The sequence below is a fragment of the Gasterosteus aculeatus genome, chromosome 6 (assembly GCF_964276395.1).
Source record: "Gasterosteus aculeatus chromosome 6, fGasAcu3.hap1.1, whole genome shotgun sequence".
NCBI lineage: Eukaryota > Metazoa > Chordata > Actinopteri > Perciformes > Gasterosteidae > Gasterosteus > Gasterosteus aculeatus.
The window spans coordinates 3753141-3768670 of record NC_135693.1 but is presented as its reverse complement, the minus strand read 5'-3'; the positions used below and the strand labels follow the sequence as shown (position 1 = coordinate 3768670).

General features: G+C 43.7%; 1 protein-coding gene across 1 annotated transcript; it reads right to left on the bottom strand.

Annotated features, from left to right (window-relative positions):
* Nucleotides 1-3342: 3342 nt before the first annotated feature.
* On the bottom strand, nt 3343-10594 carry wbp1la (WW domain binding protein 1-like a). The gene is made up of 4 exons (XM_040178213.2): nt 10265-10594; nt 7605-7707; nt 5994-6155; nt 3343-5175 (listed from the first exon to the last, which is right to left on the bottom strand). The coding sequence occupies exons 1-4, from the start codon at nt 10331-10333 to the stop codon at nt 4709-4711; spliced, it is 801 nt and encodes a 266-aa protein (XP_040034147.2). The 5' UTR covers nt 10334-10594; the 3' UTR covers nt 3343-4708.
* Between the last annotated feature and the right edge of the window lie 4936 nt (nt 10595-15530).

Below are 15530 nucleotides of genomic sequence, written 5' to 3'. Positions count from 1 at the left end.
GACCTTCAGAACTGTATCCCAGTTTGCATCGCATATCGTATCTTTTCATTTTGTGATTGCATGTAGAATATTCCTTTTCGATATTTGTGTTTTAATGAGGCTACTGCATGAAATTAGCCACTATTGAGGCGCATACAACCTGCGTAGCTATGTGAGTAACAATGTTCACAGTGGCGCAGCAGCTCAGCCCACTGCCAAATTCATCTGGTCTCCATGAACTCTTTCAATGGCTGAACGGGCTGATTGAGCCTCTATGCTTGTCAAAATACATGTCACGTTTTAGGGGAAATATCGGTTGTTCTTTTACAGTAAGTTGAGAAACAAAATGCTCCGGATCCAATGAAAGAAGCTTTGACAGTACTTGTAAAGCTTCCTTCTAACATGGGTCGGGAACCTTTTTGACTGGGAGAGCCATAAAGGCCAAATATTTCTAAATATATTTCATTGAGAGCCATTTGGTATTTTTAACATATAATAAATTAAATATGTCTTACTTTTAATGTGACTTCTGGTGCTGCATGGTTTTGCTGATGGCCGTGTAGTCTGGTTCATACGTGGTGAGGTTGAGCTTCATGCAGGCGTTGAGGCTTCATCAGTTAAACGTGAGCGTAGGTTGGTCTTAATGTTCCTCAAAAGGCGAGAATGACTGCCCACATGCATATGTACAGCCAAACATGGTCAATACGGCAACACTCACACGCTGCATTGTGTGGTATGTCACAGGAAGCTCGTTCCACGTTAAGAATCAGCTGGTCTTCAGGTCGAAGATTTTTCATTTCTGTCCACTTGTTTTCTCTCGCCAGCTCTGCACACGGTCTGACTTTCCAACTCTCCATTAAGTGACTTGAACTTACTCATCCACGGCTGATGCCTTCAGGTCAGCAACTTCCAGCTCAAAGTCTCCAATAGAGACTGATGCATGTCAGGTCGATTTGTCGATTTGTCCACTGCACACTCATGTGAGTGATGAACTTGAAAAGACCAGTGCGTGCACGAAATTCTCCAAAACGTGCTTTGAATGACTGCAGGAGATTGGACGTAAAGCCAGCTAGCTGCTGGAGATCCAGATGTTGAGGGGAGTCACTTGCTAAGCATGCATCTTTGAATTGTTGCAGTCTTTCAAAGTACAGAAGACGACCTGTTTCAATGTCCCAGAGAAAGACTGCAGCTTGCTTTCAAATGCAAACACTGCTTGTTGAAGGGATGACATTGTATTTCCAATGCCTTGCATTTTCACATTGAGCTGGTTCAGATGGCCAGTTATGTCCACGAGATAGTAAAACTGCAGGAGCCAGTCAATGTTGTCTAGCTCAGGATTCTTGACGCCTTTCATTTCAAGAAAAGTCCGGATTTCACTCAGACAAGCTGCAAAACGGCTGAGCACCTTCCCCCTTGACAACAAACGCACGTTGCTGTGTAAAATCAGACCGGGATAATGATTCCCAACTTCTTCTAACAGAGCTTTAAACTGGCGATCATTTAAAGCTCGGGCAACAATAAATTTGACCACTCGAATGACCAGCGACATCACCTCACCAAGCTCCTGGCCACACGTCTGAGCGCAAAACGCCTCCTGGTGCAGGATGCAATGAAAAGTTAGGATGACTCTCTTAACATGTTTACGGAGAAGCGCTACAAATCCTTTGTTCTTCCCCAACATACAGGGTGCACCATCAGTACAGACAGATATAAGTTTATCCATCGGTAGATTGTTTTCTTTAGTAAACTCCATTCCCGGAATTCCCGTCACCTTGGTCCACACACGTAGTTGCTGCTGACTCGTCTGCACTCTCTGCTGTAGCTCGTCGCATGTCCCTTTCCTGCTTTCCCCCGCTGGATGTTTCGATGCAAATGAAGCATGGTGCGTATCGAAGTGCCGCTTTATATTTGACCGTTCAATCGATGCATTGCATATTAGACATAACGCAGATCCAAATGCAAATTCCCCTGTCCACGCAGCCTGGAATGTCTTTTTTTCTTTTCGCCATCTTTTCCGTTACAAGGGTTGAAGCGGATGAACTATCGGATGGCTATATGATAAAATTGATTTCTTCACCTTTACAATGACCCGGACATGCTCGCGAGCCGTTGGTTCCCTACTCGACCCACGGGTGACCTGTGAAATGCATCTTCAAAACTAATTTCTTTTTACTTTAAAAGGACATTATTAAGAAATATCACAAGTATTTTAAAATCAGTTCCAAACTGATTTTTTTTCCAACTGTCCGGGAGCCATATGCCGTCACCGGAAGAGCCATAGGTTCCCGACTTCTGCGCTATGGTAGACAGAGACGCGTCAAGCACTCGGACCGGAGGGGGGCTGTCAGTCCGCTGGTGCTCTCTCTCCGCTGGCTGCAGTCGGTTATCAAAAAATTGTCCAAATGACCCTTTTCAGACTTTATGAACAAATTCAGAATCCATTTGTGTTCATTTCTAAAGCATCGCATTAAGACACACATGACACGCTGTGTTGTGCCTGATTCTCAATAAAGTTAGTTAGAAAATGATTTACCGTGGTCGTGAAGATACTCATTAACATGTCATTTGCACCGACCACCGAAAGAACCTGCCACCGACCAATGCAACCTGCCGCTCCGAAAAGGGAACCTGCCACCGACCACCGGAACCTGCCGTCCGGACAAAGGACCCTTTCACCGACCACTTTTCGCACCCGGCGTCACTCGTAATAATAAATAAATGTTAACACAGTTTGTCCTCAGACTGAGTGATGTGCACATTACTGAGACACATTACAATTAACACATATCTGCATTTACACGTGTGGATATAAAAGCATGCATAAAGTGGTGCAATGCATACTATTAAAACAATGGCTTCTTTAGCACTACTAGAAGACATTGCAAATGGGTTTGATCGTACGCCATGTTTCAGTAAGAAATCCACGCAAGACTTTGTACGTGAGGCCCCTGGAGAGGATCTGTGTCGTAACCTTACCCTCTTACTACTGGAGTTCCTCAGGGTTCGGGATCCCCTCTACTCTCTCAAATTAAACAAGTGAGATGGGAAAATATTTGTTTTCATTTAGTTTCCCAACAATTGTGCACACATAGATATACTCCTAAGAAAGCCTCACTTTAACTTTCTTAAATATAGGTTTGAGATTGATTAACATTCTTCAAAAATACAACTTGCGCAATAATTGTGCAGTGTATAATATAGACTGTATACATAAAGAGTATAGACAATTTTGTGTATATATACACACACACATACAGAGAACTCAATTTAGAATGGTTGTCTGCTGGAATAACGTATTGCATCAATAAAACTAAAATAGAAAATCTTTATAATCTTTAGTAAAAATAAAGGATAGTAGCCATGTGTTCTCCAACATTTTTTATAACAATGCATATGAAAATGCAACAGTATAATAGACTTTCCTGTGGCAGGTTTTAAAGAGCATTTGTACAAAGTGGAGCAGTGGGTGCTGTGCGCACACACACATGCAGAATAAACACACAGATTCACCTATTTTCCTTTGCAAGTGTACTTGTGGTTTGAGATCTGATGTGTGCACAAGGCGTATTGAAAGGATGATGAACCCAGGGTTACTCAGGGCAACTCGTAGTCATAGCGACTGTGGAGCTGTGACCTGACTCCTCCTACTCAGAAGGCTCCACCTCATGGCCCCATCGGACCGACCGGAGACTCAAACAGGAACCCCTCCTGTGTGGGGCATCATGTGCATTCTCCAAATGACAGTTTAAAAGAAAATGTCTCAAGGACCCTCCACAAAGACAACACAGCCTTTGATGTAGTTCAAACATTTATCACATTCAGCTCCACAGTGACAGGCTAAATTTTCTAGATGGATATTTTGTTCCAGTAAAGATGAACATGACACTAGTTTGGACAATGCAACTAAGGAATTTAGCTCACGACAAAATATCATGTTTGTGAAAAATCTGTCCAGGATACAAAAAACAGCCAGGTAAAAGTACCTGACAAGCTGAGGTACTTAATCACATAGATGCTGAATAACTACACGGCCTACTACAACCTGAGATATTTAAAAGAGAACAGTCACCGGTCAAATTGAGGCTTATAGAGGATATATCAATATCCGCTTATGAGCCATAGCCAAAAAGAACCATTCAGTTCACGTTCCATCACTGCTTTTACACCCTCACCGGTCTGGTCAGAACTAAATTCAAGGGATACTTCTAAGAGTTTATCCTGGGTATCCATCTTTTGGAATTCGGGATTCATTGACCTTGTGCTTTTGGCTTGAAAAAAAGTATCCAAACCCGCAAAGACCAAAGTATTGGTCGAGCTCTAGCTCACATGGTCTGACCATGTCTCACGAGTCACAGAATCATGGAGCAGAGATTTAAGAACCTCGTAAGTGCACTTGGGGAAAACAACATGAACATCAGTGCTGCTTCCTGGCAGGAGAACATTTTAAAGCAGACAGCTGGTAGACTGTCACTATAAAAAGAAGGGGAGCTTCACAAGTTGCACAATGTAGCTTTTACATTTATAGAAAGTGTCAAAATATGTACTCGTGCCTGCCATTGCCCTCCAGGCCCCCCCTCCCCCTCACACACACACACACACACACACACACACACACACACACACACACACACACACACACACACACGTACGTCAAACTAACTGAACCCCTGAGCCCCAAAGGCGTGACATTGTCATCAGTGGCAGTTTGCTCACTGCAGACATTGACGGACTAGCTGGGAGTCGGTGGCTCTGTCTCTACAGCCGTGGGTCCATCTGGGCCGTCATGAATGACTGCACCGCTAACGGGGCCGAAGCAACCGCGCAGCTCTTCCGTTTGCCCCGCCTCCCCCTGCTCCTCTGTTTCTTCCTCGGCCTCTAATAGGCTGCTCTGATCCCACAGCTCCTGGCCGTCGCACACTTCGATCCCGGAGTCCCCCGTGAAGCGCCGGTACCGGCCCGGCGTCGACTCCTTGTTGGGGTAGTGGGCGCCGTGGGGGTGGGTCAGTGCAACCTCCGGAGTGGCGTGCGGTGGTGTGTCGCTGGCGGGGACGGGTGTGGCCAGGCAGAGCTGGGGAGAGTCCTCGGGCGGCTCCGTGGGTGGGGCGGCTGACTGCAGAGGGGTGTAGGGGGGAGGCGGCGTGGCAGGGCGGTCGGCCACCTCCTCGTAAGCCGGCAGCAAGTAGGTGGGCAGGAATCCTGAAGAGTGACACAATAAACACAAGAAGGAAGGAGAGTTGTGTTATGATCACATGCGTGTCAGTGTCTCCCACCCAAAGCCTCAAACCCTGAACGTCCCCTTGAAATAATAAAATAATAACACACACACACACTTTTATCAAATATTAATTTTCATGTTTGTCATCACAACAGCCTCAATAACCACATGCCTCTGATACCATTCCACGGATTTCGTGAGCTTTTATGAACCATCTTAAATTGGCGACGTTTTTGTGTAAATTCAAGCCAGGCTGAACACCCTTCTTTTTTCTCAAATGCTGTGGGGGTTCCCCTAGCCACCCCATGTCTAACGTTGGGGGTAATTCCTTTGGGAAAAGCCTGCAGAACGGTTGATTTCATAAAGTGTCCATAAAGGTCTGGAGGACTTGGTAGGAGCGTGCCTCAAAGTCCTCCAGTCTCTGGATGTGGGGAGTCGAGCTGGGCTCCGCTTGGTAAAAGGACCTTCTGGACGTGACTCTGGAGTTGACAGCTGCACTGAGCAAATGACATGACTAAAGAGAACAAGGAGTCAAACATTAGTACTCATAGCAATCTTTTGCCCACTGGACTGATCCCCCGCTGGCTGCTACACCCTTGCCATCTTCAGCCGACTTGAGGATGAATTTTTCTACAAATCAAGCATTGACAACCGAGAAGTGCGGTACCAGAACAGCACGAGTAAAGGCGAACCCATGTTTGTTCTCGTATGGAGTTTGTGAATGAAAGCAGGAGTGGGAGCAGCAGCCATCTGTGGCTCCCTTTGACCAAGTGTCGGAGAGGTGCAGAGCGGCTCTCACTGAGATAGAGGGGCAGCTGGGAGTTGTTGTGAGCCTCTCGGTACGCGATGAGGTTGATCTCGTTCTGCCGCCGCTGCTGCTGGAAGCGCTGCTTGGAGCGCCAGTGTTGACAGACACAGCAGCACGTCAGGATAATGATCAGAGTCCATACCAGCCAGAACCCTGCAGGGAGCCCACAGCACACAACACACTCAATACACATCCACACAAATGCTGCAAACGACAAAGAATTAAAGGTGTTTTTATTCAACTTTCAAAATATGAGCTTGAGCACTGACAAAGTAGAAGCTCAACTAAATTATTTTCATTGTGAACATAAGCCGATCTCCCTGTGATCAGTTTGTAATGTTGTTTTGACAGAAAAAACAAGCAATGCGTATTTATACTAATGGGCCAACTTTCAACGGGTGCTTGACAGTGCGTCACCGCTGAACAAGAGGTGAGAGGACACACACTTTGTTCAGACCCATTACTATACACCCGTTACTATACATCTCGGGTGATCGATCACAAGGGGACAGCCAACGACTTTGCACCTGGCACTAGCATGGAAACACTGGGTCTCCCGTCCCTGTTCTACACGCAGACAAACACACACAAAGGAGTTCTGTTGAATGTGTCGGTGCTTTTACCCGGCGGCAGGCAGCAATGGGGGAGAAGATATCATATAGCCGTGAGTCTGGGTACACTATGAACCAAACAGATATCAGGTTGTTGTCTACCAGCCGCGGGACACAGCTTCAGAGAGGCGGCAAGGAAAGCAGACGGGCCGGTGTCTGATCACCAAAACCCAGAAATATCCCCAACAGCCCGACCCTGAGATGCAAAACTACATGCACCAACCCGACAGCAGCACCTGGGCTTTAATCCACACGTCCCACTGTGTGGGAGAGAAAGGGATGTAATAAAAAACTCCCAAAATGACCAGAATACAGGCAAATCAAAACAGACAGGATCTGTACATCTTTGCAATACATTTAAATGGGTGTTTCTAACGTTTTACACGGGGGACAAAGCCAGTTCCTGTGACTTGGTAGAACGTAATGCTTCCTGATGCACTCACGTCTATTCTTAGAGCTTCCCACTTGTGATCGGATCCCCCAAGACGCATGATAAGGCCAGGTCGGGTTTCGGTTACTAATAAAGCCTATTTACTGGTTTACGGCCCTCATGTTCTTCTTCAATCTTTGGCCAATGGTTGGCTTTGACGTTCTTAGTCTTAAAAAACCCCATAGATTGTTCCGAAGGGCTGGGAGTGCTTAAATTACAGTAACACCCACAGGAATTTTCAAGGAGGTACAGCAAAACAAGTGCTGACTGTAGGTGAGGAGTAGCGACTGTGCCTGGCTCCACTCACCTAACTGGTACAACTCCAGATGTTTATCTAACATAACATCCTCAGATGATGTCATCCCTTTGGTTTTACATTTCCTTGTGTCATGTGCTTTGGATAAAGTAGAACCAATGCACATATATTGTATTTTATATTGTTGTATTGAATGATTCACCAACATATTTTGTGTTTTCCTGCTTCGTGTTCTTTAATGAGCGTCATGAGCAGAAACCATTCAAAGAGCCGGCCCCTGGATGTAGACGAGGTAAGTAACTCACACCACAGTTCATAGTAGTAGCTGCAGCACTGTGTCTCTCCACAGCAGTGACCCGACTCGCAGATGTAGCTCTGATTGTCTACTCCCTGGCACACCAGCCTGGCCTGCAAACACAAAGACATAATGCTTTGTCTCATACACACACACATTCACACGCACACACACCGCGTGGAAGAGGCTACTGAAACAACAGTATTGTGGTACAGTTATACCGAGAGCAGGGCATTTAAAACTACAATCAAAAATCACCCTCCATAAAACACTCTTCCATGGCAAGCACTTTATGGATATTAGAAATATAAAATATGGCCATACACTGGTAAAGTCTTTACTTTGCATTGTACTTTTGAGCAACTTTTGTTATTGAAACACCATATTTTCAGTTGGGTTGTAATGTGAGGAGATTGTCCTGTGCAATAATAACCACAATTAAACTATTATACTTATGTTATAATACATTCAAACATTGAATGTTAGCGGCAATATAGTATGCAATATTAACTACTACTGTAATACCCTATGATTATTAACCATCGACATAACGTCGGAGTGTGACAGCCGGCTCCTGTTATCACCTTTTCCTCACACACACTCAAACATGTGTCAGGTGTTTTCTACATTATGTAAAAGACAAAGCATGACAAAGCATGAGTTTTAATTAGGGGTGTAACGATTCATTCACTGAATTGATTAATCGATTTATATTCCTGCGATCCAACTGAATCGATCTGTGCTCCGCAAATCGGCATTCCGGGCGACATATAGCGATTACAAATCGATTGAAATGGTACATAATCGATTGTATCGATACTTGGAAACTGCACATTGGATTTAAGTACAAAAACGGCATGGATGTGTTTTTGTTTGTTTGTTTTTTAGCACTTTAGACGCGTTAAACGTTACTCGATTCAGTACGCAGCGGTGTACTCGGAACAACAACAAAACACAGCATGGAGGAGACGACTGCGAGCGAGACATTTACAAACTACCTTATCGATCCAGCGTGTGGAAACATTTTGGCTTTTGCAAACACAGAGGTGTTCTAAATAAGTCGGTCGCTGTTTGTAGAATATGTAGAAGCCAAATAAAAAACCACGGAAACACAACGAATCTTTCCAGCCATCTACTAAGGCGCCGTGGGATTAAACAACGCCGACAGTCAGGCGCCTCTAGTAGCGTTACGGCTGCAGCAGAAGGTAACTCAGCTCTGCAGACACCTCAGGCCTCGCCAGCACCAAACTCAACATCACAGTAACGATTGCCAAGTTTATCTGTAAAGACATGCGACCCTATAATGAGGTTGAAAATCCGGGGTTCTGTGAATTGATCCAAACATTGTGTAATTATTGTGTAATGTTTACATTGAAAATGGCACTTGATTCAAATAAAAGGTTAATACATTTGCCATTAATTGTTGTTTGCTTGTTTATAATATCCATAATTAATTTAAACCTGATTTCCTTACAAGAAACAACAGGGATCTCAGAAACTTTGCCTGCACTGTCCAGTAAAGTTACTGAATCGATTTCAAGTCACTGAATCGAATCGTTCTAAATTAACCCAGATCGTCCATGAATCGAATCGGCAACCCTGAGTCGCGATTCGAATCGAAGTTAAAATGAATCGTTACACCCCTAGTTTTAATAGCGTCATACTGGTGTATTAATACAGCCCTAGTTGTTGCACAATCATACCAATTTAAAAGAGATTTCCTGTGATAAATACATGTTAAAAATGTTATCCATAAGTACAACTTTGCCGAGGATACTTCATGTAGGAAAAAAAAGAGCAATTAAAAACACAGTCCGGCTCTCTTCTTTTTTTCTTTTACGATTATCTGATCGTTAAAATAATTTCGGATTAATTTTCTCTAAATGATGACGTAACCATGTAAACATTGCTGCTTCTCGTGATGAAATAAACAAGCTTGAGTCGGGATCCACTCGGGACGAGCCTCTGGAAGCCGATACCTCAGACTGTGTGTGAGGAGACCTCTCCTCTGTGTGCAGCAGCAGGACCACTCTCCGAGCAAAGACTAGTACAGCTAATCACACAGGGGCATTTTAAGATTCCTAGGTGGCCCTTGAATTCAGGGCTGTTCTAGATTTGCAGGAGGTGCTTGCATTGCACACAGTCTCTGAATCATCAGCATGAGTTTGATATCATGAGTGATCGATACATCTGCCGTACTTTCAACCGCGTTTAGCTGGATATTGTCATTGGGGCTCATATTGCCTTGTAGATACATGTACATGCACAACATATGCATTTTCAGCATTGGTTTTGTATTCACATCCCCAGGCTTGATATAGCGTCTTCGCTGTTTCAGGAGTCAGTACGTTATGATCCTCGTATTCCTCCGTATTACCCGAACGAGTGTTATTGCCCAACCATGCTAACGTTGCACAGCCCTGCTCTCTTTGACTTATGTTACATTACCATGTTTGTAACTACCCGGTCGGGCCGAACAGAACTGGGAAGTGCTTTTCAACCCACGAACTTGTTGGTAGCATACAAAGAGTTCATAAAATATGACTCGCAGTCAAACTAACGTTAGCGCTAACACGTTTTAGCCAACAGGCGGATTAAGTTAATTTATTAATTTAGCGATCTAAGCTAACGTTAGCTGTCGAAAAAGGCGTCGGCTAAGTTAGCTTTTACCTCTGTGAGTGTGGCCTCCGTCGCTGAATTTTCTTGTCCATCGATGACTTTAAGTGACTCCATTGTCATAAAATCTAAGATACTAGTATATCTTAACCGATAAACTGTTAATTAGCAGACGCATTGTTAACATAACGTCAGTCTCAGCAGCTCACCGAAACAAAACAAGTCCGGCTAAACTTTAACAAATCAAACCAGTGTCGCACTCATCCATTGGTCCTCCCTGACTGAAGCCGCATGTCAGTGGAAAGCCATTGGCCAACTCCGTTGTCACTCTGAGCTTCGATGACGAGGGCAGCACCTATAAAGTAGGGAGGGAATTCACTCTCAGCATCAACGGGCGTCAACAGGTCTTCATACTGTGGAGTGTGGCCTTCAGATTGCATGAGTAAAATATATTTACATAGCTGCCAACTCTCACGGTTTCACAAGACACAAGCTTTTGCATGTTTTCACACGCACTAACGCCACACATCCAATTTCTCACGCTGAAAAAAAATCTTTGTTCGTTCCTTTTGAACCTCCCCGACAGTAGAAGGCGCTAAAGAGCGCATCCGTAACATCCTTTTCATCCAGAAGTTTAGCGACAGAAGAGGAGTTACAAAGAGAGACCACCGCGGGGGAGAATTTGTTGAGCTGCATATTGTGAGTGTCTCAAGAACTCGTGTGTGACCTTTCTTTGGAAACACAGGGAAGCGACTCCAGTCTCCATCTGAGCAGAGACTAGGTATGCTAATGACATGTGGTTCAATTAAGTACCCACTCTCTTAAAATTTAATTCTTGAAAGAAATGTATTCGTTTCTGTTTCTGCATGTGAACTTGATTGTGTGTGGTCAATGTAAACTCTGTCATAACAAGCAGTAGAGCACCTTGTTAACCTCGTGTACTACATGCTCAAAACATCATGGCATTGTTTATTTAGGCTGCTCACATTGCCTTTATCTTTTTATTAACAGGCCAAAGAAAATGACTCACTGAAGACCTCCAAACAAGGACCTCAGAAAATGACTAACCAGCTTCTGATCTGCATTTGATACCTCATTTGTAGTTATTTTTGTCACGTGTTGATCCATTGTAGTGCTTAAAAGACACTTCAAGCCCTGTAAGCACTTCATTTGTTGCACTGTTTTGTTTGATGGAAAGTGTGGTGGGAGGTTTTAAATAATGAAAAATATTTCTCCCTAACAATTCCTGTGTTTTTCTAACCAATTTTTGGCTGAAAATAAAAAAATCATTAAGTTATCTTAAGAATACAATTATTAACAATATAGGTTCGTTTTTAGTTAAGAATTGGTTGAATATCATTCTAACAAATATGTCAATCAACCTAAAATCTTAAACAGAGGTTGATTAATTAGGCTTTATTGTGGTGCAGTTGTGGTAGACGAGTTGTGGTAGATGATTGAGGCAAACAATAGTTTTCTGGTTGAATGTTCAGCTGAAGTCTAGAAGGCCCTACAAGTCATGATCAGATGAACATGAATCAGAATAAGTTGAGGTATTGCAGATGTTGCACGATCACGTCAGTAGAGGTCGCTGTGGTGCTGCTGTGGAGACATTGGAGAGAACGTAGCTACAGGCTCCGCTCATGCGCAGCTCAGAATAAAACTAGCTAACGTGCGTCCTCTCTCCATATTAATCCACAGGTATGCTAAAGTTGTTTTATGTCTTTCACTTGGGTTAAGATCGAAGGTAAATGCCTGTAAATGTTCTGTAATGTTTTAACATGACTGTAGATGTGTGACCAATGTAGTTAGCTGTATTCATATACATATACATAACATATTACAGTTTTTTCCGATTGTTAAACGACAGTGGGCACAACTGGAGTCACATGTGCAAAACTAACTACAGTCTGAGCTAAACAGTTCACATCACCTGCAAAACTCACTCCAAGTAACACAACTCTTTACACGTGGCTCAAAACAGGCTCAGTGCAGCAAACACTGTGCACTGAGCAAACAAGTGTGCTGGGACCCGTAACACAAGCCTCACTGAGAGAACACACACTGTCACTCAGAACACACAGAGTAAAAACACCAGCATCAAACACCAATACACAAAATACTAACTGTTCATCTTTACAGTTTGAACCATTTCAGTGACGTCATACAAAGTAATATTTTCTTCAAAGAAAAGAGCAATATATATATGTGTGTATATATGTATGTATATATGTATGTGTGTGTATATATGTACGTATATATCTATGTATTTACGTATATACAGTGGGGCAAAAAAGTATTTAGTCAGCCACCAATTGTGCAAGTTCTCCCACTTAAAAAGATTGGAGCGGCCTGTAATTTTCATCATACTTACACGTCAACTATGAGAGACAAAATGAGAAAAAAGATCCAGAAAATCATATTATAGGATTTTTAATGAATTTATTGGTAAATTATGGTGGAAAATAAGTATTTGGTCTATAACAAAAGTACATCTTAATACTTTGTTGTATACCCTTTGTTGGCAATGACAGAGGTCAAACGTTTCCTGTTCTTCACAAGGTTGTCACACACTTGCTGGTATTTTGGCCCATTCCTCCATGCAGATCTCCTCTAGAGCAGTGATGTTTTGGGGCTGTCAATGGGCAACACAAATATTCAACTCCCTCCAAGGATTTTCTATGGGGTTTAGATCTGGTGACTGGCTAGGCCACTCCAGGACCTTGAAATTGTTCTTACGGAGCCACTCCTTCGTTGCCCGGGCGGTGTGTTTGGGGTCATTGTCATGCTGAAAAACCCAGCCACGTTTCATCTTCAATGCCCTTGCTGATGGAAGGAGGTTTTCACCCAAAATCTCACGATACATGGCTCCATTCATGCTTTCCTTTACACGGATCAGTCGTCCTGGTCCCTTTGCAAAAAAACAGCCCCAAAGCATGATGTTTCCACCCCATACTTCACAGTAGGTATGGTGTTCTTCGGGCGCAACTCAGCATTCTTTCTCCTCCAAACACGATGAGTTTGTACCAAAAAGTTCTATTTTGGTTTCATCTGACCATATGACATTCGCCCAATCCTCTTCTGGATCATCCAAATGCTCTCTAGCAAACCTCAGACGGGCCTGGACATGTACTGGCTTGAGCAGGGGGACACGTCTGGCACTGCAGGATTTGAGTCCCTGGCGGCGTAGTGTGTTACTGATGGTAGCCTTTGTTACTTTGGTCCCAGTTCTCAGCAGGTCATTCACTAGGTCCCCCCGTGTGGTTCTGGGATTTTTGCCACCGTTCTTGTGATCATTTTGACCCCACGGGGTGAGATCTTGCGTGGAGACCCGTCTCGAGGGAGATTATCAGTGGTCTTGTATGTCTTCCATGTTCTTATAATTGCTCCCAGTTGATTTCTTCACACCAAGCTGTTGACCTATTGCAGATTCAGTCTTCCCAGCCTGGTGCAGGTCTGCAATTTTGTTTCTGGTGTCCTTTGACAGCTCTTTGGTCTTGGCCATAGTGGAGTTTGGACTGTGACTGTTTGAGGTTGTGGACAGGGGTCTTTTATACTGATAACAAGTTCAAACTGGTGCCATTAATACAGGTACGAGTGGAGGACAGAGGGGCCTCTTAAATAAGAAGTTACAGGTCTGTGAGAGCCAGGCATTTTGCTTGTTTGTAGGTGACCAAATACTTATTTTCCACCATAATTTACCAATAAATCCATTAAAAATCCTACAATGTGATTCTCTGGATTTTCTTTCTCATTTTGTCTCTCATAGTTGACGTGTACCTATGATGAAAATTACAAGCCGCTCCAATCTTTTTAAGTGGGAGAACTTGCACAATTGGTGGCTGACTAAATACTTTTTTGCTCCACTGCATATATGTATGTATGTATTATACATGTGTGTATGTGTGTGTGTTCACGAACAAGTCTAAAACAAGACACCTGCTCAGCCTTTTAGCTGAAATTGCAATCAGCAGTGTTTGAAAGGCACATTCCGTTTTGAATGTGTGGTTCACAGTTTTGAGAGCAGTGTTTTAGCATTTGAACAAAGTGCTGTACATCCACAGTGTTGTGCAGGTTGTGGATAAGTCATGGGATAAGTGTGTAGAGTTTTTAAAACTGTGGTCAAGCAATGAAAAACGAACGAGAGTTTGGTCCACATGAACTGCTGCTGTGCAGACTGTAGTTAGAGTTTTGCACATGTGACTCCAGTCGTGCCCACTGTTGTTTAGCAATCGAAAAAAACTGTAATCCACAGGCTACACAGTGCTTCCTAGCCTGTGTAACCTTTGCTGCCGGTTGCCAGATTGGAAATGGTGACGTATCGTACCAAAGGCTCAAAATGGTCGTATTTGGAGGATAATTATCGTGTATCTGGCAACATTGAGATCGGTTGACCAATGACTGTTCTCTCTACAGTCAGAGCTCGTGCAAGAAGGTGGAACGTAAGGAAGACACCATTTCCAAAAGTTGTAAGGGCGTAATAACTAGTTTGTGAAAGACCCAGAGAAAAACAAATATCTGACGAAACAAAATCCTGGACGTTTTTGGAATCCCTGCCGGACGCATTTTTTAGGTCTCAAAAAGAGGACACTGTGACGGCCCCAGGGCCACTGCCAGGGTATTTGTGGATGTGTCTCTGTCTGTGTGTGTGTTACAGGGTGAACTTCCTGGTGGAGTGGAGCTGAGGCCATCAGGCAGATCAGACGCAGCTGGCCACTGTCTTGAGTGCATTAAAACCTGCCCCTTTCTGAGTGTTTGGGCGCGACTTCTGGCTTTCTCCTGTTCCCCAGCGCAATGGCTGTTTCGTTTGTCTAATCGGTTAATTTGGAGAATAAAAATTGTTGCCTGATAATCCCTGTAGCGTGGTTTCTTGTATTTGTTGTGGTCTTGGACCCGGATCATAACAGGGAAAAGAGGACGTCTGCTCACCCTACACTAGAATGCAGGAAATAACGTAAACAAATTCCCTGGGGGTGGACTTTCAGCTATGTCTTTGCTTCATAGAATATAACCAATGTTGTCCATGTCCAGCAGGCCGCCCCTATCAACGACTTTGGGCCCCACAAACCACCGGATTGCAAGGCACAACATGGGTACAATGCCAAATTAATTCCAATTCCCTGATATTTGAGCCACCGACTGCGTGCACGGCAAAACTTTGGTCACCCCTGAAAAATCTCACTCATGGCTTGGCCGGTGAAAAGTTGGCAGGTCTGTATTTATTTGTTTATCAGATCACATGCAAACAAAGTTGCATGAGAAAAAATCTGATCCTGCAACAAACCTTCTGGTACTTTGAGGACCTTATATTTTGGTGTAG

Coding starts and splice junctions, on each gene's coding strand:
- wbp1la (XM_040178213.2), bottom strand. CDS start 10,333: ATGACAATGGAGTCACTTAAAGTCATCGATGGACAAGAAAATTCAGCG. Junction 7,708..10,264: donor CGGAGGCCACACTCACAGAG/GTAAAAGCTAAC, acceptor TTGTGTTTGCAG/GCCAGGCTGGTGTGCCAGGG. Junction 5,176..5,993: donor CCAGCTGCCCCTCTATCTCA/GTGAGAGCCGCT, acceptor GTCACTCTTCAG/GATTCCTGCCCACCTACTTG.